Source organism: Esox lucius, chromosome 11 (genome assembly GCF_011004845.1).
Source record: "Esox lucius isolate fEsoLuc1 chromosome 11, fEsoLuc1.pri, whole genome shotgun sequence".
NCBI lineage: Eukaryota > Metazoa > Chordata > Actinopteri > Esociformes > Esocidae > Esox > Esox lucius.
Genome location: NC_047579.1, coordinates 38,582,225 through 38,606,577, shown reverse-complemented (window position 1 = coordinate 38,606,577; position 24,353 = coordinate 38,582,225). Strand labels below are relative to the sequence as shown.

At 44.7% G+C, this 24,353-nt stretch overlaps 1 protein-coding gene and 1 long non-coding RNA gene across 2 annotated transcripts in view; both read right to left on the bottom strand.

The window, feature by feature from the left end:
- rarab (retinoic acid receptor, alpha b) overlaps positions 1-10,946 on the bottom strand; it is an 89,183-nt gene extending 78,237 nt beyond the window's left edge. Inside the window, exon 1 of the mRNA XM_034295042.1 lies at positions 10,466-10,946. Within this exon, the coding sequence (XP_034150933.1) occupies positions 10,466-10,643 (178 nt within the window). The 5' untranslated portion in view covers positions 10,644-10,946. The remainder of the gene's footprint in view (positions 1-10,465) is intronic.
- A 307-nt stretch (positions 10,947-11,253) lies between these two features.
- LOC106024533 overlaps positions 11,254-24,353 on the bottom strand; it is a 68,011-nt gene continuing 54,911 nt past the window's right edge. The window contains exon 3 of the long non-coding RNA XR_001198373.2: positions 11,254-11,328. This is a non-coding gene — a long non-coding RNA (uncharacterized LOC106024533). The remainder of the gene's footprint in view (positions 11,329-24,353) is intronic.

Below are 24,353 nucleotides of genomic sequence, written 5' to 3'. Positions count from 1 at the left end.
AAACATGGCCAATCAGAAAACGTCTTAGGCTTGACAGGCCAATGAGAAAACGGAGCAGCATTAGTCCCTTGGGATCACTCTCTTTTTCCATCTAAGCTCTTCTTTCTCTGTGTGTTTTTGACACAGCTGGGATTTTCACACCGTCACACTGGACAGGCAGCCATTGGCAGGGTGTGTAAAGACACACATATACACACACACACAGCGCTAATGCTGAGTGGTCTTAAACATCTCTCATCAGCTAGGACCCTGAAGGTGATGTAAGTGATCGGAGAGCTGATCCTCAGCCACTTGAATCAGCCTGTCCCTTTAACAGGTTTTTAGCGCTGGCCATGCAGTCACATGCTAACTACTGTCATACCTCAGGAGGTTCCCACTCCCCAATCCCCCTCTATTCACCTCCCCTAACAGGCAACTATCTCTCCCTTCATTCTCTCCATCACCATCCCCCCTCCCTCCCACCATCATTTTCCATGCCTCCTTCAAGACACCTCCCCTTATTTTGTCCATCCGCCCCCTCCCTCGTCCCCTCACCCCGACCTTTCATCCCTCCATCAAGTCAACCCTCCTCTCTCCTGTCCTTCTATCAAACCCCTCCCTTTCCTTAGAAGTGAGTCAGCTTTGAAAAACAACATAGACGCCCCGAGACAGATGATTATCCAGACCATGGCTCTGTTCACTGTGGACTTTGGGGTCCTTCCAAGTGACTGTCCAGTTGTCAGAGACAGATCTCTGGCAGGGCGAGGGGAGCATATTTCCCAGCATGCTTTGCTGCAGGCACTGGCTAAGTAAGGTGTGCATTCAGAAACAACAGAGTCACAGGGTGACATCTCCCAAGAAGACCAAGCTGACTAGTCTGCAGAACAAGACAAGAAGAGAGGGGAAAGCAAAGGAGGCAGAAGAAGAGACATTTAAGACCCAAAGGAAAGATTCTTGTTTGAAGGGCAAGTCTGACCCTGGTTTGATTTAAGACACCTGGGAGCTCTACAGTCACCTCCTTCTCTCCTTGCAGGGGCCCCTTGTGCCCCCCCCCCCCCCCCCCCCCCCCCCCATGTCAGGACGGCAGGCTGCTGCTCTACTAAAAGCTACAACATCTGGGCATGTGTGTTCCATATATCAGTTGATAGTAGGTGTCCATTAGAGCAGACGCAGTCGTTTCACCACTGAGTGTGGTTAGCTTTGAAGTCTGCCGGATCTAGTCATTGGATGAGCACAATGTTTACTGCCATTTTGAGTTTACGATACGTTTTGCGGTTTGCTCTGTCCGCTTTTTATGAAATGTCAGTCAGGTTTTCCAAGTGACAATTCAAATGGCCCTCCATGAGCTCTAAAGTAAGTGGCAAATTCCTGTAAAAACAGAACAATTTAAAGAGCAGTCATCAGAATAACTAAACCCAACCAGTCATAACATTCATACGGTGCACAGCCTGTGACCCGGGGCGGCTGTAGGACCGGGACCGGGTTCAAGACCCAGGGCCTCAACAATGCCCCGCCCTCGGTTACGAAAGGGCAGGCGAGTCTCATCAGGATATAGGACACCCGGGAAGAGAGAAGGAACGCACGATGAATGTATGCCGGTGATATGGGATAAGCATTGTTAGCGCTGTGTAAAAGTTTTTTCTCGTTTGTTTAGCTCTCACAAGAGCTAGGAATTATTTTCTAATTTGTCAAATGCTGAGGGCCATGTAACAAATAAATAACACTGGGATCCTTTTTTCCTGCAAATGCTACCCATTTGTCAAGCTCGTGTCTTTCACCAGTCCTGCAACAACGTGTCTATTTCCCCCAAAGCTCTCAATCCGCTCCGCCGCAATGAGAACAACAGCCACAACAACGTCAGTCAGCTAACCACTAATGCAAGACTTAACAATAAAAGCCCTCTTAGCCAACGCGAACGTCAACCTATCGAACAGCACACCGACTACTCCGCAAGCAAATGCAAATGCCTGTAATCCCAATATAGAACCGTTTTTTCCCTTTGTTTCACTTTAGTGGTGAACACGGTGTCAGAAAGCCACCCATGTGTTTGACAACCAATCAGCACACAGTTAAAGATTGCAGGCCTGATAGTCAGACCAAAGAGCTTTTGGCCTCAGCTAAGCCCACCACGATGAAGCCAAAGTGCTTACACCAGGAAGACCTATGAAGAATCAACGCCTTTCAAACAACAGTTAACTGACACTTTTAACTGACACTTTTTAAACTTCCCAACCTGACTTCAGAACGCTGACCCTTGTTTTTGAACCTGCATTACATACAGCCTGTGGACACCTACACTGTCCCGGGCGTTAACTAGGCTGAATGCCAGGGCCAAAACAACCTTTCAAAGTGGGCCGCTGAACATCGGGGACCTCAGCTGCCAACGTCTTAAAGGGAATGTAAAAATGTGTACAGGCTGGTCCGACCAAACGACCTAGCATTGTTCACCACCTGGTGTCTTCTGAAGGAGAACAAGACATGACAACCAGAAATGTCACAGGAACTAACGCAAAATACATCAATGAATATTTCATGTACTTTTGTGATCAGGGTTCATTTTGTGCAACGTGTTTCCGGTTGTCAACGTCTTCAAAGTTTTTCTTCCCAGAAAATGCCATCTTGGTGTTTTTTTAAACCAATATCCAACACCAGGGTGCTCCAGAGGTGTCTCACGCCTCCCGTAGCGCTGTTCACACCAACAGTGAGCCACAAATTCAGATGGGAGCGGATCACCCCTTCTCCTGGCGTTTAAGTTCTGCCACGGCCGTGGTCCTAGTTGGACCCTATTCCCCCAGCAGTGCACTGCATTTGACCCGGGCCCATAGGGAGCTGAGGGAGCACTGAAATGCTGAACACCGAGCTGACCAAGGGGAACCAACTGCCAGAGGGCTGAATAAGGTGCTTGTTGCGTGAAGTAGGTTTCCAAATCAGCAGGACCTCAGAGGCATTGTGTGTGTGTGTGTGTGTGTTTAGAAGATCATTAACATAATAACACTGTTTCTCCTCACTGCAAGGTGAGGCAACATGATTTGAGATGAATGCGCACATAAGCTGAACATACATATTCAACTCTGTAACGTGTTAGGAAATGTTGTTTGTTGGGAGTTGGACAAAGTTGCGTTTGCGTTTAGACGGGTCACTTGTAGTGTTAGCTCTGCCCAGTGGTCCTGTCGGTCTAATCTTGTTTCGATTTATTGCTCTATGTTACACTTTAAGATGGGCATGATAATTACTCTTTATCTTTACCTTTTGTTACTAACCGTAATTCTTACCATGCAAAACTAAAAAAAAGCACAGTTTTGTAAGCATGGTAGTATCAAGTATTCTTTCATATTCACATTTATACAATGCTAATTCATGGCAGGTCAGCCCTTAGACAAAATGCTTGTCCGGTTTCAGCAACAGGCTTTGTTTTGGTTTACTCACCAGAAAAGAGTTCCCAACAGCAACAACGAAAACAACCAGAGGGGTGATTGAAAATAAATAAATCGACCCGGCGTGTTAAAAGGCCATTCTCTCATCCTCCTCTCCCCATACAAGGAAAAGGCTTACATTTCAACTCTGTGCTGAAGGCCTGCCGGGCTGTGAGTTGTGTCAACAAACTGAGGGGATGTGGGGGCGGTGTGGGGGGAAGCTAGTGTGGGCGGGGTTGTGGTAGTTCTACTCAACCTGGGACACTTTGTGGCTTAATGTGGTTGTCTATATATAACCCTGGTATTTCAGCAGGGGGGTGATGGGGCGGGAGAGGGGAACGGGTGTCGAAATCTAAATGGAGTCGTCCCGGATTACAGGGACAGCTCTTCCCTTTGAAAACTGGAGGGAGACTGGAGGGAGAGTTAATTAGCATAAAACAAGAGCTGTGTGTAGAAAGCAGCGTTGACGCCATGCCCGCCAGGCCGATTCGGTATAAAGAGGATTAATGAGGATGTCTCAATAAAGAGAAGACAAAAAGTCTCTCTCTCTCACGGCTGAGGGAATGAGGACAACGGCGGGTCGATGAGAGGATGAGAGGTAGCGAGTAAATAAAGGAGTAATGGAAGAAATGACAGCGGGATGACAGGAGGAAGACGAACAGGACCGGGGGCCTGGGTGGATGCAGATGTTGATGGGGGAGGGGTCGTGCCGGTTGCACGGGACGGCGGTGGGGGGCTGAATCACAGCCATGACGTAGCAGTGGATGATGGGATCCGGGTCTCTCAGGGACACGTCCTGAATTTGTCTGAACCAGCTTTCTTAGAAACACCCGTGTGGCACGTTTGGTTACAAAACCATGGTGACGTTGATGGTAAACGACGTGCATGGCGGATCACACATCAGGCAACGACACCTTTGGCTCAGAACGGCAAAGCCTGTTGACCTCGCAGAGTTGTCCGCAGGCGTCAGGTGGTATTGCTGCTCGAGCAGCTTTCTATCTTGGCATACGCGCGCCCACACGCGCGCAAGCACACAAGCACGCACGCACCCCTCATATCTCCTCACATCAGAGAACAAACATCACCTTGGTAACGCCAAGGGGCACTTGGCACCTCTCAAGGTGCCAGGCACTCACTAGCCCTCGGATTACCGATCCTCGCTCTTGGATCACAGACAACCGCTTAGATCCAGGAAAACAACATCGAGGGAAGAAGTGATGAAAGCAAAAGAGGGAAATGTTAAGTTAGTGAGTGTAAGAAAGAGAGCTGCTTTGCAAGGCAAGGGAGGAGAGACATTTTAAAATGACCTATGTCATTGCGGTCTAGGGTATTCCAGTGGACTGAGACGCTGCCTCCAGTGCACATGTACTGCTGCAGCGCGGGTTCAAATCCAGACCGCTCTTTCATAAAAAAAAACCTCTTTCTTCGATCTTATGGTTTATCCTGTCAAATAAACCATAAACCTGCCTGAACATTTTTATTATTATTTCTTTAAGACCCTATTGTCAACCACTGATAGGCAAGACCTCATTTAACTCCAGTTGAACAACACACAGCTAGTTGGTTTTGGGTTTCCTCCAGTAGGGTGGGACGAGAGAGGATGGGTGGCAACATTTGAAATCCGTCAAACTTAGAAGACAATTGAGGGGGAGGGGGCAGAGTTTCATGTAAGGGACGGCTTTTGGGAGAAAAAAATATAATAAAAAATAAGATAGGAAATTATGAAAGGATTGTTGCATTACAATTACAATAATACGGTCTATTAGCAATTTGCTTTGTTTTTATTAAACTGACCTACGTGTCTATTGAATATATTTAGAAACCTGTCTGTTGAATACACAAAACACAGGTCTTCGAACCTAAAGATCTATTTCCATCTACCCAAGCCATGTCCAACACCCACCACCATGACACTCCTCCACCTCCAGGCGCCCCTTGAGGCGACACAAATAGGATCAAGAGTGCTGTTCTCAACGGGAGGCTACAGTGAAAGGAGGTAGATCAATATCAGCTACATTGAAACGAGGTAGGTCAATATCAGCTACAGTGAAAGGTGGTAGGTCAATATCAGCTACATTGAAAGGCGGTAGGTCAATATCAGCTACATTGAAACGAGGTAGGTCAATATCAGCTACAGTGAAAGGCGGTAGGTCAATATCAGCTACATTGAAACGAGGTAGGTCAATATCAGCTACAGTGAAAGGCGGTAGGTCAATATCAGCTACAGTGAAAGGAGGTAGGTCAATATCAGCTACAGTGGAAGGAGGTAGGTCAATATCAGCTACATTGAAAGGAGGTAAGTCAATATCAGATACAGTGAAAGGAGGTAGGTCAATATCAGCTACATTGAAAGGAGGTAGGTCAATATCAGCTACAGTGAAAAGTGGTAGGTCAATATCAGCTACAGTGAAAGGAGGTAGGTCAATATCAGCTACAGTGAAAGGAGGTAGGTCAATATCAGCTACAGTGAAAGGAGGTAGGTCAATATCAGCTACAGTGAAAGGCGGTAGGTCAATATCAGATACCGTGAAAGGAGGTAGGTCAATATCAGATAAAGTGAAAGGAGGTAGGTCAATATCAGATACAGTGAAAGGAGGTAGGTCAATATCAGATACAGTGAAATAGGTAGGTCAATATCAAATACAGTGAAAGGAGGTAGGTCAATATCAGCTACAGTGAAAGGAGGTAGGTCAATATCAGCGAAAGCTTTGAGCAAGTTGTTTGTAAACAGGACCCTTCCCCTAAAGGACATCAGGGCCAACAACCAATTAACCACAACGTTGTCCACCAGACCCGCCCAGTTTCTCTCCTAAAATCCCCCAAAACAGCCCTAAGAACAACTTCAGTACTATTCCCAGCAGAAAGTCCTATAGAAGACGGTTCATGCTCATCACCCACTCATTCATGCTGTCCATTTAAATAACACCCGCTGATCCCATCCAGAACATTCCTCACTGAACGCTTCCATGTCTCCACAATCATACTGCCTCCCAACCTACTGCATGTAGGAACTGATAACCCTGCAGCTGACCAAGGAGTGGGCGTCCCAGTCAGAAGACCCCAGCCCAATCCCATCTCCTGACTGAGACTGCCCCGGATCTGCCCAAACCTCACCTCTACCAGGACTGTCCAGATGTACCATACCTTCAGTCGCAATCCAAACCCAAACATCTATGCAGGTCCAAAGCATTCATGCCACCGATATCCATGACACAACGTTAAAAGCTTTTTTTCATTCACTCTATAAATGTTTATACAGTCCAAGGTTGATATCCATCATTTTCCACCAAGACATCGTACGCCTGGTCGTTCCAAACTACGGTGTCAAAACAACCTTGAAGACAATTAGCTGAACACCTGCACGGTATTTCACAGTCCAAGCAAAGCAACAATAGCGGCATGCAGTTCTCTAACACAGCTTAAGTTTCCTAACTTCAGCAGAAGTGACAGTTGTGGCCCTCCAGCTGTCTAGTAAAATAGTAAAATAATGAGTTCTCCCCAGAGAGGTTCTTCCTCAGTACATCTGTGGTATGTTTATTAAACTCAGCAGCTGTCAGTCCATCAAACCCGGCACAGCCCATCCACAGTATGGTCTGCGTTACAGCTTGAGTCTACCTGCACCCAGTCAGCACACCAATTAGGAGTATAACAATTAGCAAACAGGAAAGGAAACCGCCATCTCAGAGTCCACCACTAAGGCCTGCCCCCTTGCCTGTCAATCCTTAAACAGCCCCGGCTCGAACCTCCACAAGTAGGTGTGAAATGGGAAGTGAGGCCAGGAGAGATTAGTTGTGTATAGAGTGGAGGGGAGCACCCCGGGGCCAACTGATCCAGCATTACCGCAGCCGCTGGGCACTGCTCCAACTAATCCCATCCCCAGATAGGCCTTATCGGTAATTAACACGCTAAGCGTCCCTAGGACCCCTCTGGGGCCCGGACCTGGAGAACAGTATACAGCCTCCGAAGCTAGAGGCCCCTTTCCTCTCATGTAATTGACCCACTTTAAAGTGCATGGCATGCCCACAGAACCGGGCAACGGAGGGGGAGGAGAGAGAAAGAAGATGAAGGGGCTGACGGTCTGACATTTTCATACGGGGGTTTGCAGGGGTGGGTGGGGTAAATGGGCCTGGCCGGCTGAGAAGTGGTCATCTCCACAGGGGTAAGGGGGAGACAATAAGACATTTGCTGGTACTTTCCTCCGGTGAAATATATGCAAATTGTTATTTTAAACAACCAATAAACATTGGATAAACAACAATGAACAAGAGAGAAAGGGGCAAAGGGGTTAAATGTCATGGAAACGACCACAGACTCCAGGTTTCTGGTGACATAAGACCTTAATCCCTGCTTTAAACAAATGATGCTTACAGAAAATGGTATAACATAGCACAATGTACATGGCATAAGTACTGCCTGAGGTCAAAGTTAGAATGGTTCAGTATGAGGTGGGGTGAGAGTATTAGAAGGTGGAGAAGGAGAGGAGGAGGACGAAGAGGATGCAGAGGAGGATGAGAGGCAACAGGGTTTGTGAAGAATCAACAATTTGACATTTTATTGAGTGATATGTTTCATGTGTGATTCTTCCAAAGGCTGAGCTTTATCCATGCATGTTTTCAGCTTTACATCATGTTGTCTCCAGCTCTACCTCATGTAGTCTACAGCTCTACGTCATGTGGTCTACAGCCCTACGTCGTCTACAGCTCTACGTCATGTGGTCTACAGCCCTACGTCGTCTACAGCTCTACGTCGTGTAATCTTCTACCTCATCTACAGCTCCACATCATGTGGTCTACAGCTCTACGTCATGTGGTCTACAGCTCTACGTCATGTGGTCTACAGCTCTACGTCATGTGGTCTACAGCTCTACGTCATGTGGTCTACAGCTCTATGTCGTCTACAGCTCTACGTCGTCTAGAGCTCAACGTCGTGTAATCTTCTACGTCATCTACAGCTCTATGTCATGTAGTCTACAGCTCTATGTCATCTGGTCTACAGCTCTACGTGATGTAGTCTAAAGCTCTACGTCATGTAGTCTACAGCTCTACGTCATGTAGTCTACAGCTCTACATCATCTGGTCTACACCTCTACGTTATGTGGTCTACAGCTCTACACCATGTAGTCTACAGCTCTACGTCATCTACAGCTCTACGTCATGTAGTCTACAGCTCTACATCATGTAGTCTACAGCTCTACGTCATGTTGTCTTCTGCTCTACGTTGTCTACAGCTCTATGTCGTCTACAGCTCTACGGTGTCTACAGCTCTACGGTGTCTACAGCTCTACGGTGTCTACAGCTCTACATCATGTGGTCTACAGCTCTATGTTATGTAGTCTACAGCTCTACGTCATGTTGTCTTCTGCTCTACGTTGTCTACAGCTCTATGTCGTCTACAGCTCTATGTCGTCTACAGCTCTACGGTGTCTACAGCTCTACGGTGTCTACAGCTCTACGGTGTCTACAGCTCTACATCATGTGGTCTACAGCTCTACGTCATGTAATCTTTGTCAGCTCTGGGTCATGTTGCCTACAGTTCAGAGTTAGGGTACTAATTCAAATGACATAATGCTTGTCACCATCAGGGCACCATTCTGGCGTTGCATTTCCTTCACCCCTGTCCTCAAACACAGTGAGCCACCACATGCATCCCATTTCTTCCCACCCGTCAGCTCCTCCACACAGTTTTTTGCTGAGCCCCTTCTCGCGTGACAGCTCACCCCAACCATCTCCCAGCGCAGTGGGAGGTCACATAATAATTAGCCCCTGGCGGCGAGGGAAGGCTGATCGTCAGCTAACACTATGCAGGAACTGTGGGTTAGTCTTCCAGCAGCCAGAGAGAAGTGCGCACAACTGCCAGACAGCCAAACAGCCAGGGAAAAGTGCATAGTCTCAGGCCTGCACACACACACACACACACACACACACAGAGAGGCAAGCAGCCCCTCTGCCCTGACAAGCTGTAGGATTCTAGGCCCTGCTGTCTGTGTTTGTGTGTTTGTCTGTGTGTGTGTGTGTGTGTGTGTGTGTGTGTGCGGACTCCCCACTGTGATTTGGGAGATCTGGGAGGAGAGGCCACGGGGACCAAGGCCTGCTGACTGAAAGCACTGAGGCATTTACTGCTTTGATTTTGTTATCCCATACTGACGTGGGAGCAAATGAGAGCAAGGCACACTGGGACACAGAGGATGTAAGCTTGGCTTCAGTTGGCAAGTTTATTGGTTACATGGGTTTTATATGGGGGAATGGACTAATAGGGCTTAGGCTATACTTGCTGAATAAATATGAAAGTTTTTACATTTATAAATGACACCTTTATGGAATAATGTTTGAGGAACGGGTGGGTGGTCCCATATAATACCTGTCAACATCTCCAGACTGCAGGAGAACTAACATGCAAACTGCTTAAAGAGTGAAGCAACCACATTTCAATCTTTCTCTCTCCACTTTTTAAGCACAGACGTACACCTCCTTCACAAGCAAACACACCTCCTCCGCGGGTAAACACCAAAAACCCAGATGGAGCACCACCCAACAGTTCAAACGAGGACAAACACGCACACCTCCCTGTGAGGTGCTGTGACAACGCTAATCCAGAACATTGAGTTTGTTAGCCGAGTTGCCTCATTTAGATCAATGAGCTCGCTGTGATCAACACATCACCGCGTGACAGCTGGCATGGACCCACATCGCCAAGAGCAACAAGTCAAAGTAATGTCGCACACCGGCTGAAACCTCTGATGTGGAATCTGCTCGTAGACGCCGACCTGATCCCGGTTTGATGAGTCATTGTAATACAACAACCCGACACAGTATAATACAGATATGGCTTGAAGGTGACTGGAGGACACGCATGGGGTCCAGCCAAAACCTTTAGATTTTTTTTTTTTTTAATTGATCCAAAACGGTGTCAAACTTCAAAGACAAATATATTAGGGCTCGCAGCGGGATGCCAAAAAAACAGCGGCGTGTTCCTGGATTTAGCGTTACCCAATCACCTGACAAACCAACCGCCAGGGCAACACAAACACACACGTCAACGACATTAAAACACTGTTGAAGTGCCTGGGTACTTACTGACTGGCGACGGGGTGCTGTATCCGCTGACAGGCAGTCCTGACAGGATGGGGGGCGACAGCCCCCCCAGCATGTGAGGAAAGAAGTAGGAGTAGTGAGGCACGGGGAAGCCCCCCACGGAGACCCCTGCACCGACTGGCCCCCCTGGGGTGAGGCACGGGTTGCCCTTGCCTGCCATGTTCTGCTCGGCAGACCTCGAGCCAAGTCCAAAGAGTCTCCTGTAGGTATCCGTGGTGACGGCGGTTTACATTCCCGCCTCCACGTCGCCCAAATCAGGGAGAGCCGTTGGGTGATGACTGCGCTTGCGTGTGTGTTTGTGTGTGTGTGTGTTCGTGTGTGTTTTTACGTGTGTGCGTGTGAAATGTAAAATTGAGGTTTGTGGGTTCCTCCGTTGACGATCCAGCTGCTCCTTGTAAAAATGTGTAATCCCGAAGCAGGCAGGTTGTTTCTGTCTGGTTCTAAGCCTTGATAGGTTGGTCCTCCTGAGGTACAGAGAAGTGGAGTAGGACACTGGGCTTTATACGTTGAATAGTACATCAATTAGAGAAAAAATAATGAAGGTCGCTAGGCAGAACCATCAAGCACTAATGGGCTTGTTTAGGATTGGTCAGAAACGTAGGCCTTGAGATAATGGAATGATGAAAGCCTCTCTCTCTCTCTCTCTCTCTCTCTCTCTCTTTTTCTCTCTTTTTCTCTCTCGCTCTCTCTAGTGACTCTGCAGAATTGATAGAACAACATTAGGAAGGAGGAAGAAGAGGGGTTGTTATGACGATGTCTGATTGTACTTGCCACGGTCAGATGCATTGGCCATATCGACCCCCGTCACTTTGATGGCTCTCCATCTGGGCAATGTCGTCTTCCCTCTTCAGAGACACAGAGAGAGAAACAAGGTTGGATTAATGCTCACTCTGCTGCATAGACAAACAGAGACATAGGTTACATTTTAGGTTTATTGTTTAACATCTAATATGCAGACTGGTTATACTTTAAATGTAGGGTTGCATATCTACTATACAGACTGGTTAGAAAGAATCACATTCAGAAGAGTGGGGCTGGTTTTTGCCCAGGTTCATTACTACATAGAGAACGTGGGAAAACAGAGCCTGTCTCCTCTCAACTGAAACACTGTTAACAGCAGTATCTTCAACTAGAAGCTACCCCCATCCCCCTCGTGTGGGTTGACTCATCATCATCTTCTCTGGAGCTGATGGGGTTCATTAATACAGTCCATCTGAACCTCTTTCTCTCTACTCAAAATAAACAGGAGATGGAGCTCAGCTTACGCAACCTGACAAGAGCGGAGGAAGGAAGGAAGGAAGGAAGGAAGGGAGGAAGGAAGGAAGGGAGGGAGGTGAAGAGTAACCTAGTTCTGGCTTTCAATGCTAATGTTGTACAACATGCCTTACATAAAACCATGAGTCCTTGCTATGCTACGGCTGTTATGACATCTGTAACTCTAATATATTTATCTGTTATAGCTGTTAAAGTAATAATGAGTGTAACTATAATAATCTGTGACAGTAATAACACAACTCTAATAACATCTGTAACTGTAATATCTTTAACTCGTATTTATCTGTAATAGCTGTAATAGCATTAATATCTGTAAATATAATAATATCTGTAACTGTATTAATCTGTAACAGTAATAACATAATTAACCGTAATAACATCTGTAACTGTGATAATATAATCAACATTAATAACATTGGTAATTGTAATTAGATCGGTAACTGTAATAACATCGGTACATGTGGTAATGTCTGTAACTGTAATAACATCAGTTCATGTGGTAACGTCTGAAACTGTAATAACATTGGTAACTGTGGTAATGTCTGTAACTGTAATAACATTGGTAACATAATTAACTGTTGTGCACTTCTGATGTCTTTCCTGTCTGTATTTCTCAGATACCTGTCGTCTGACGTATTTTGTGTTTTCTGGACTGGAGTCATCTGAGAATTCAAAACAAGAAACCAGGTACGCCTGGTTCAGCTGGCCAGCAACGGAAAGCGTTGATCATGGCTGCCTTGTCAAGATTCTAACCTAGGTCGCCCACATGGAAGGCTGTGTCTTTAACCACAACACCACAGAGCTGACCATTTGCCGGGTGTCTGTATAGCATATTGACATTATATAATGTTGCCATGCATTAACAATCACGTTTGTTACTACTACTTGTAGTAAACTGAGTAACGTTTCTTATGAAGCTTACCTCCACCACAAATAGTATCTATGAACTGTGACTTTTGCCACTGGCCACTTTAAAAGCTTATTAGCCAGTAATATGTTGCTAGACGCCATGTATGGCTTTTGCCACTGGCCGTTTTAACAGCTTATTTGCCATTCATGAATGACAGTGATACAATAACTACTGTATCAATATAAGTGACGGAAAAATACTTTCACATCAAGTGAAAAGACGAGAGAATCATGCAGCCAGCGAAGTGTTTGACTATGCTGAAGAAATGTTAAGACATAATTCGAAAATCCACCAAAAATAGTTGCAATATAACAGTAAACTAGTGATGGCCGTTCTTCTAGCAGCAGGATATTATGCTAGCAGCGCTAACTCAGATTTTCATTTTCAAAATACAAGCCATCATTGAATTATATGAGGCGATATAGTTAATCTAGTCTGTCATTTTATGTTTAATTTCTGTTCCAATTAGGTTCTTGTCTGTTCTTTTTTTTTACATATACTAGATTATGGCCTTATAAATGTCAATGATGGCTTTTATTGTGATAATGAAAAACTGAGTGCTGCCAGCATAATATCCTGCTGCTAAAATAACGCTAATGAAGCCTAGTTTGGCCATCACTACATTAAACAGTTTCATTTGAGGCTTCCCGTAGCTACAGAAGGTTGTAGCCAGTTAAGTTTTTGTCTATCCTGAACAAATCCTCTTTTACCACTGGCTGTTTTAACAGCTTATTAGCCATTCGTGAATGATATTGAGTATCTATCAATATAGTTGACGATACCTGATTTTTTTTTCAAGTGAAAAGACAAGAGAATCGTGTAGGCAGCGAAGTGTTTGTCTATCCTGAACATATCCTAATATCCACCAGAACTGTTTTATTTTAGGCTTCCGATTACGTAGCTACATAAAGTTAGAGTCAGCTATGTTTTTGTCTGTCCTGAACCTCAAGCATAATCTATGTTGTTGTTTGGTTTATTATGTGTATTTATGTGTACTGTATATTGCAGATGGTGACTTTTGTTGAGTGTCTTTTAAGTTTTTTATAAGTAAGCACATCGTGAGCCTGTGTAATCCAGAGTCAAATTCCTTGTACCTGGCGAATAAAGCAGATTCTGATTGTTACAGGAGTCAAACGCGGGACCTGTTGTTCTTTAGCCCGCGTCTCTAACCACTACGCTATTTAACAAGGGGTATTCAGTTAGTCTGTCAGTCAGGGACAGATGGACGGACTCATTAAGAGACATTCACTCTTCTAGGCCGGCTCCACTTACGTGGTCCGGCAAAAATATTTAAGACCACTTTTAGTGTGTTTCTGTGTTTCTGTGTGCACATGTGTGTGCCTGACCTCCTGTAAACTGCAGCTTCCTCCACCGTCAGAAGAGTAGATGTGTGTGCGTGTGTGTGTGTGTGTGTATTGTCAGTGTGTGTATCTGCTCTCTGGCAAAGTGCTGCCACATCTGTCATCAGAGGACTGTGTGTGTGTCTGAGAGTGTGTTTTTGACTTAACTATGTATCAGGGAAAAACCATGTCCCCAATGCGGGTTAAATCATTGAAAAAAATATTAATGGGGAATATTTACCAGCCCTTATTTAGAAAAATATTATTTTGGTGTGTCAAGTGGTTTAGGGCAAATGTAACAGCTGGTGCCAGATTTAGAGGGATGGTTAGAGTTAGAGTTAAGCATTAAGGATTAGGGTAAGAGTTAGGCATTATGGATTAGGATTAGGGTAAGGCATTATGGATTAGGATTAGAGTAACAGTTAGGCATTATAGATTAGGATGAGGGTTAGAGTTAGGCATTATGGATTAGTATTAGGGATAAAATTAGGCATTATAGATTAGGATTAGGGTTAGAGTTAGGCATTATGGATTAGGATTAAGGTTAGAGTTAGGAGTTATGGTACATTTTAGTTTAGGCATAAATTGTAAAGATGTGAGAGAGAGAGAGAGAGAGAGAGAGAAAGAGAGAGAGTGAGAGAGAGAGAGAGAGAGAGAGAGAGAGAGAGAGTGTGTGTGTGTGTGTGCTTGCATGCATGTGTGCTTCTGTGTGTGTGCTTGCGTGCATGTGCGTGTGAGCTTGAGTGGGTTTGTGTGTGTGCTGCTCCGCCGTCAGTCCCCCCATTTGAAGTAGGCCTGTCAGGCCACACTAATACAGGCAGCAAGGCTCTGTCAAACAACAGCCCAACACCACCACGCTCTCCCACACACCACGTTTGTGTTTGACGGAAGAAGGCAGGGCAGAATGCAGGGAGGAGACTGGGGAGGAAAGGGAGAAGATGGAGACAAGGATGGAGAGGAGGGGAGGAGAGAGGGGCCTTTTAGGGTTTTAGATGAAGAAAAGCAGGTGGTAAGAGTTTTTAGGGCAGCAGGCCAGTATTATGGTTTACTACATAGCCATTACTAAAGTTTTTAACATACCCATTATTATATACCCATCACTACATATTATTAGAAACCCATTATCATAGTTCATTACATAGCCATTATGATAAAATTTACATAACCATTATGATAAATTATTGCATAACCATTATAAAATTTCACAAAATACCCTTATTCTTGACGATTACACAAATCATCCAGTATTATAGTATTTTACATAGCTTATAAACATAAAATATTAAAATATTGCATACCCATTACTATAGATCATTACATACATGTAATTAAAGATACAAAATACAAATTATTGCATACTATTGACTATCAAAAGTAATTAATTACTTTTACTATCTATCTAGATACTATAACGAAGTAGAAAAGCAAAAAAGAACAGAACAGGAAAAAAATATACTATGTATTAAGATCAAGGAAAGAAATGTCCATCTATCTCTACACAAAATCACACTATCCACCCCTCCATCCATCCATCCATCCATCGAATCATATCCGCACCCTGTGGGCTTCAAAGATCTACCCGGAGCTTTAGCACGACGGCAGTGGAATGAAGACGATCATAGGATACACAGCGAGAGAGATACAGAGTAAGACAGAGAGAGTGAGGGAACGAAAGCGAGAGGGGAGCAGAACGAGGAGGAGGAGAACTAGATGAAAGCAAGAGGATGACGTGGATGAAGATAACTCACTGTGCTCGGCGGTTTCAATCTCACTCATACATTATTAAACACATCACTAAGTAGGGCAAATCCCTCCGCTCCCCTTTACATCACCATGCACCCGCTAATTTAATCATGGGTTTGTGTGTATATCAACGTATCTGTGTGTGTGTGTGTGTGTGTCTTAATCAGTATGCGAGAGAGAAGAGAGAGAGAGAACAAATGGTAGAGGAGATTGAGAAAGAGGAGTGAGCAAAGAATAAAGAGAGAAGGAGAGAGAAAGGAAGGTGAGGATAGAGGAGAGTGAAACAGCAAGAGAGACTGCAAGCTACAGTGAGACAGAACAAGATAGTGGATGGATAGGAAAGAGGAGAGAGCAGAGAGAGGAGAGAGAAAGGATGGAGAGGAGAGAGAAAGGATGGAGAGGAGAGAGAAAGGATGGAAAGGAGAGAGAAAGGATGGAGAGGAGAGATAAAGGAGTGGAGAGATAAAAGAGGGAGAGGAGAGATAGAGAAGAGAGGAGAGTGAGAGGGAAGAGAAAAGAGATAGAGAAAAGGGAGACAACAAAGCTACAGACTGGCGGAGGGCAAAAACGACTCAACTCATTCGTATGTGACCTACAAAAAGAATGGCAAACAGTAGCTGGGGTGAAGTGCACGGCGAGGACGGTTCGAAACAGGCTCCTAGGGGCAGGGCTGAAGTCGTTCAAAGCAAGGAAAAAGCCCTTTATCAATGAGAAGCAAAGAAGAGCCAGACCATAAGGATTGGACCATAGAGGAATGGAGTAAGGTCAATGCTCCATGCCACACAGCCAGGTCGATCAAGGATGGAGGACCAGCAGATCAAGACCCTGTCATGGCCAGCCCAATCTCCAGACCTGAATCACAACAGCTATGTGACAGACCTTTTGCTTTAAAACTGAAATGCTTGTTATAAGAAACAAGGAGACAGATGTTCATCTATACATACATATTTGACTTCTGTATGAAAAGTTTAAATTGACCTCAAAATCAGATGTTTCAGTGGGGGAAATAAAAGCCTCTGCGTGACATGGTTAAATTGAGACTAGACTGGGAAACCGAAACGAGAAGAAAATTGCAAGGATCACTCCAATTCTGACTACCTCTCTCTGTACAACTGGAGGATACATACTAAGTTAGGGTTAAAGTTAAGTTTAGGGACAACGCTTAACGTTGATAAGGTTTGGTTGTCATTCCGACAGAGTAAGTCAGGGGTGAAGTTGGGGGTATGCCTAAAAAAAGGAAAGTGGCAGCACACATTCTAGCCTGTGAGATTATCTGGAGCTGGGCTGAAGCCTTTGAAGTCTGCGGTTTAACTGGCCATACACCATTCTCCATTCAAAACGCCTTAACTGTCACTGAACCATCAGTATGTATATGACCCAGATCTCTATCCACGCTCATAAATGCACAGGTACGCTCACGCGTTGGCACGTGTGTGTATTGCACACACAAACATGCTTACGGATCAAACATCACAGCAGCCAATGAGAGGAGCTCAACTGAGCTGCACACATCTACAGTTTGTATAAACCAATCATTATCAGGGGGAAGTTGAGTGGCAGCACACATACACACATAACTCCCACACACACACACACACACGTGCTGGTATAAGACATCTGAAAACCTCTACCTCAATGTCCTTGTTTGGTCATAAAAATCATGCGCTCCAATGGTTCCAATCCTTCTAACTCGCAATCTCTTCCTCCTCTTGTCTCCTATACACCCCACAGCCCCGCCCATTATAATCATGTGACCCGCAGGTATGAAACCCCATAACTTATATCAGACAGTGACCATTGGACTTATAGATCTTTTTACAAAACTCTTTCATCTACCAAAGCCTTCAGAAGTCCAACAGAAGAGCACCTTTTCATGCCTGACAACTCAAACTTAAATCTTGCACTGCACGTTATCAAGACATCATAGCCACTTTGTTGACGTCACTATGAGGGGTTCTGCTCAAAACAACAGCGATAAGTGACGTTCATGCTGTGGTCGAACCTACTGTTTTTTTTTTTACAATCATACAGAAAACATTGCTGTGTGACCAATCCAAACAATTAGGCTGTTTTTGCAATCTTTACATCATCGTGGAGGTGTTTAGACTCAGTCTTCCTAGCAGAGAGGAAATAACTATGCCCAAGTTTGGGGTTTGATTCCTGTGAGATCCCAGTATGAAAACGAATGGTATGATGCTAAAGGACGTAAACAAAAACAGATTCTTACATTTTGCCTGAGGGAGTGTGAGCAACTGAAAAGCTAAGCAACAGGCATTAGTGAACCAATGATCACCATCAGCACTAAGTAATAGCCGCTAGCTATTCATCATGAAAGACATTCACCAGCTAGCGTTGCGTCCCTCACAGCCAGATCATCAGTCACCAACTTACACGTGCCACTAACTGATGATATCCATTACATTAGCTCAGAACCATTAACATGTGTGTTGGAACCAGAAGTCCTGCACCAGCAAACCGTGTGAATTGCATGGTTTCCCAAACATTTCGATTACAAGATTCCTGGAAAAGCAAGGAAACGAGGAAAACCAAGGGGATTCTCGGAAAAGTTCCATAATCACTCAACCCTAAGAAAGCAGTTCAATTGTGCTTGCACCCTGTCAAAAGCCTACCTACATAGGACGTTGATGCGGGCCTACAAAAAAGGCCACTAGGGGGCAAATCAGTACCCAGAGATGCAGATGGAGGACGGGTTTTAAAAAAAGACTTTTTTAACCTTATTAAACCTTTTCCAAAACCTTAATGTAACCGATAAGATGTTAATGCCAGGAAGACCCCGCTGACCACGCTATCCACCTCCCAGCTGACACAGGCTGGATGGTCATTCCCAGCCAAGTCCAAAAAGCACACACACACACACACACACACACACACACACACACAGGAAGCCTCCCCAGGTGACCCTGCCACCGCGCTGATCCGACCACTACCTTGTCGTTTTGAGCTTCGACCGCGCCACTAGCTGACAGGCGTCTCTCACGTGGGTCTTCCCGGACCATCTCTGTGAACAACAGTATCTCTGACCGTCTCCGTAGCACGTGGCCCCTCACACCTCCCGGCCCTCTCAAGACCAGGGCCCCTCCATAGGGCCCTACAATATGACATGCACGCTGCACTAAAAGCGTGTGATCTGCTGGACGACGTGTTATTGTGTTATTGTCTGTGTGTGTGTGTGTGTGTGGCGGCAGACTGCTGGGGTATTTATATCTGAGTAAAGCTAGGCAGTTCAGCGACAGCAGGCTCTAAGCTTCCATTGGGGCTTGCCTTTCCCTGACCCGTGACTGATGTCTGAGATCTGAGATCCACCAATTGTTCCAAGAGCGCATGTCGGGTGTAATCACACACACATGAACACAAACACAGGCAGAAGAACACACACATGGTTGCATACTAAAAACATCCACACCTAAACACATAATCCAAACATCACATAAACACAAAGAAAGACATACATTCTCCAGTCGCAGGAATACAAATATAAAATGAGTGCATAATGTCTGTCTGTGAACTTAGTATTTGTGGGCTTCACTTTCTCAACAATGTGTCGTCTCATCCTAAATGCATAATTAAAAAATATTTGTTTTGCCATGATTCTCACTATATCTCATAATGACCAAGGGAAAACACACAACATTACATTAGAAATGACACGTGAACACGCCCACACCCCCGCCTCATCAGAATCACATCCATGCCCGCAAAAGAAGGCCGGAAAGTTCCGGAACACTCCGGGGGCAGCCGGCAAGAGTAGCCCCGCCCGTGACCAGCTGCAGATCATCAGGACCTTGTCAACAGAGGTATAAAGAGTCTCCCGGAGGGCAGGTTTGGGGGGGGGGGGGGGGGGGGCAACAACAAGATCACGCTGTCATTGGTGTGTCCAAACATTTGACTGGAACTATATACTGTTTACACACACACACAGACACACATATGAGCAATACTTTATTGTCAGTTGCAGGTGATCTTATCCAGGGGGACCAATTAGGAATAACTGTTGTCCTCAAAGACAGAATGACACCCCGGAAAAGACTTTAGACACAAGCAGAAACAAGCCTAGGACAGTCAATAACACGGAAAAAACTAGAAACACCTGAATGAGTCAAATCGTCTGAGTCAACCAGGACACACACTTAGAGCATGACGTCACAGCTAAAAACCCAATGAGGAAACTCCTCTACACCATGTGGTGAAGCGTGGGTATGGCGTTAGTCTTTATCCTGTGTGTGTGTGTTGTAATTTGCTAACTGCACGTCACTACAGTTTTCCCTGAAGCACAGTGCACTGAATGACGTATGTGACTGTGTGAGTGTATTGTGTTGGTGTATGTGTGTGTGACTGTGTGAGTCGATTGGGTGTGTGTATGTGTGTGTGCCTGTGTGAGTCTACTGTGTGTGTGTGTGTGCGTGTGTGTGTGTGATGGTGTTTAACAGTGGAAAACTCCTGTCTGAGAAGTGGAAAGGGAGAAGCAGAGGTGGAGGATACCAGTGATATTATGAACTATGTATAGTGAGAATAGAAATGAGAACGCGTAACAAGGGAAAACAAAATGCTGAATAAGATTTAGGTTAACAATGTTTATGTTCCGTTAGTTGCCTTTTTCTCATGTCAAAAGGTCAACATTTCTGCTGCCATCATTGTACCTCGCATTATTTCGTCTAATGGATGCAGGAGTTTGTTGACACCTGATTTGATTTCAAATTCATTGTGACTCTGCGTAACCCCAGGGAAAAACAGTATGTTTCTCTACTGTTGTCATCCATTGGCAGGAGGTTAGGAAGCACAGTCCTGTTTCAACAGAATTTTGTGGGCTGCGTGTACACAGTTGAAGATCTCTCAAGAGCCGTGGCAGCTCTCAATAGCAAGGCCGTGCCCACTGAGCCTGAACCTAGTCAAGGTTTTCCTAATTTCGAGTCTGTCACGTTGGTCTGGTATTCTGCTACTGTATACTCTCTGTATAGTTCCAGGTAGTGTTTCAATTTGCTTTCGGCTTTGGTTGATTCATTTCAGTGTGTCAAATAGTTGTTGTTTTTTTCTCGTTGTTTGGTTGGGACTAGCTGTGTCGCTCTCCTGGGTCTCTGCAGGGTCTGTTTGAGTTTCAGTCAGCCACCCAGATCCAGCCACAACGTATACTCTTCTCCAGGTTCATCTCTCTGTACTGTAGATAAGGGCTTTGTAATGGAAGGATTGAGAGTTCTTTCTTTAGCCCCCCCCCCCTCACTCACTCACTCTCTCACACCCTCCCCCGTTCTCTCTCGCTCTTCTTTGTGTGTGTCTCCCTTATATCTATCAGTAGTTGGGAGAGAGCATCATTCTTCTTCTCTTCCTCAATGATCTCTGGTCATCTTCTTCCTCCAGCTGTGTGATCCCTCTCCTCGCATTTATTCCTCTCCATGCACATATCATGTGATCTCTGGTGGAAACAAATCAGGCTGGAATAATGGAGGGACGGAGATGGAGAGAACCAGGCTGTATTAGGTTGGAGTAGAGGAATGGGGACATAAATATGAAGGGTAGAGAGATTGTTCAAGGTTTTATGTGTAGTTGAATGCGGTGTCTTTCATAATCATTTAGAACACACACACAGTGTGATTATTTACTGATCTGTTCAGTTATTGCAGAAATTCTACTTTCTGGTTCCATAGCCCTGGTTTAGAGAAAAAGCTGCAGTGGAAAGCAGCATAGAGTTAGAGGTTTCAGTGGAAAAAACATGGTATCTGCAGCTTTCAATAAGCAAAATTTAAGAAATTATGACCAATTTCACATCAACACCCCACGCAATTGTCTACTATGTAGCTTGGTACTAGCTAGCCATTTACCTCCTCAACAACCACGTTGGAAGAAAAGCAGCCAATCGTCACAAGTGTCTTGTTGAAATCTAACATTCTGACTGAATTCGGGGTCCCTTTCTGCACGCGACCATAGCTTAAATGCATTCACCAACCACACAAAATTGTTTGCATCCCCTATTCACAATGCTAACAGAACTTATTACTTTTCTAAGACCTTTAAAAAAAGGCCAAATAAGAAAATGTAAGGACCTGCGGACACCCTGAAAGAAGCGAGTCAAAAGTGATAAATCAGGTCAGGTGACTATGGAAAGCCCATCATAGAGCTGAAGAACGGGCATCTGTCCTTTAGAATGACAGAGGCAGGGGTTGGAGGTCATTGGTCAGAGGTCGTCGATCCCTCCCCAGAATCCCAAGATACCCTTGGCGGCTCCTGTCACTACCGCGGTCAAGACTTTCACACACACATAAAACTATGCAGTCTTTCACACACACACACACACAGTCTTTCACACAAACACACACAGGCACAAAGTGACTTACCCACACCATCTCTACCATACACTTGATAAGATAAAAACACACCATAAGTCCCTCATCTGCAAATATCAACAGAAAGCATCCACCCACAACAGAAACTAAGAACACCTCTCAGATACACAGAAACATAATCCAATGCATTACACAAACACACACACACACACAGACATCCATCAACTAAACAAACTGTGGAACCTAAGATCCTGGTGGATCAAGGGATTGCACTGTAACGAAAAATAGTAGAATACCCAACTGCAGATACACTGGCAGGCTGGACAAACTAAATCCACAATAGGCTGTAATCATGAGGAATGTATGATAATGAAAAATAAAGCAATAGGATCAGACCTCTAACGATTTTGTGATAGTGTTTGAGCATAAGAACTCTGCATTAGTCCTTTAAAAGAGCACAGGATGGCAGGAAACTATTGAAAATAGCAACTTGTTCTCTCTGCTGTCAAAACCAGGGTGTCAGATGTACAAACAGCACCACACCCACCATCTAAGCTGTTTTACTGGAAAACAACTCTTCATTGTTACAAAAGGCCCTACTACACAATGTCAACCTGAATGAAGCTGGTCACACAATAACTCATTGATAAACTTACAATCAGTAACATGTTTTGAGAAGGATTGTATTAGATCTTTTTATGAGTGCTTAATCACTAACAGTGATTATTGAAGCAATATCTCTGAAACCATTTGTAGCCAAATGTTAATGCGCGTTCTCGGCTTTAAAATCAGTTTGTTATTTTATAACTCACTTTTTGCTCAATTGAAAACATTGGTCTCCGCATTGCTACACCTATTTCAACTCTCGCCTTTCCTTTCCAGACATATTCCTCCACCTTCTTCTCCATCATCCACCCAAACGCTCTCATCTTTCTACATGGACATATTCCTCCACCTTCTTCTCCATCATCCACCCAAATGCTCTCATCTTTCCACATGGACATATTCCTCCACCTTCTTCTCCATCATCCACCCAAATGCTCTCATCTTTCCACATGGACATATTCCTCCACCTTCTTCTCAATCATCTACCCAAACGCTCTCATCTTTCCACATGGACATATTCCTCCACCTTCTTCTCCATAATTCACCCAAACGCTCTCCTCTTTCCACATGGACATTTTCCTCCACCTTCTTCTCCATCATCCACCCAAACACTCTCGCCTTTCCACATTGACATATTCCTCCACCTTCTTCTCCATTTTCCACCCAAACACTCTCATCTTTCCACATTTTCCCAAATGTTCTTACATCCTCATGTCAACATTTGGCATAGGAAACAGCCAAGCGGTACACTCCCCTTTAATCCATTTTCCTCCACCTTCTTCTCCAACATCCACCCAAATGCTCTCATCTATCCAACATCACTCACCCATCCAGGCCAGGTATATTACCATCTGGGATAATGTTAGTTTCCACATTATCCCATTTCTGGACACCCTCCAAAGCAGACTAATCCCTAAATGACCAGGGGCCAGAGCAGCTCAGGTACCTTATCACTGGGGACAATGTGAGTTTCCGCTGAGCATGCTGTGGTCCGCAATTGGTTCACAGGTCACCCACTTTTTATGGTACACAATCTCCCCCCATACTCTTCGTTCTTGAATCCTATTGGAGAATTCTTCTCTGCATGCTGTTGGAAGGTGCATACACATTCCAGATCTGGATACAGCACTGCAGGAAATACTTTCCACACTGCCTAGCTCAAGACAACATCGCATGTGACGTGGATGAAGTTTTATGGCCAGACCTACAAAGGCGAGATGTAGCCAAGTCTTTTTCTGCTCTTTATTTTCTACCACAAATTTTTTTGTTTTCTTGTATTGCACTTTTTTTGTTTGAGGGGTGGTAGAACATTTAGGGTAAAAAACATTTTCCCATAATATGAATTGATAGTGTGTTATGTTCGGAATACACATCCAAACTTTTTGGATACCTGTGTTTCTGTGTGTACTACATGTATTGATTAAACTTTTTATTGCAATCTGCTATGCCCTGCACACAGGGTGGTTTGTGTGTACTGTACAACATTTTTAGTTTGAAGAGTTTTGCAAGGATAGTTTCCTTTTGTAAAAGATGTAATAATGTTTTGCTGGGTGGGTGTAAGGTTGGTGGTTAGTGTGTAGAATTTAGCAAAGATAGTTTCAAAGATAGTGCCTAATCAATCAGAAAAAAAGAATAATTAGCCTTTATAGGTGTTTTCACTGAATTACACTTATGGTGGGTTGGGACACACTTCAAATGGT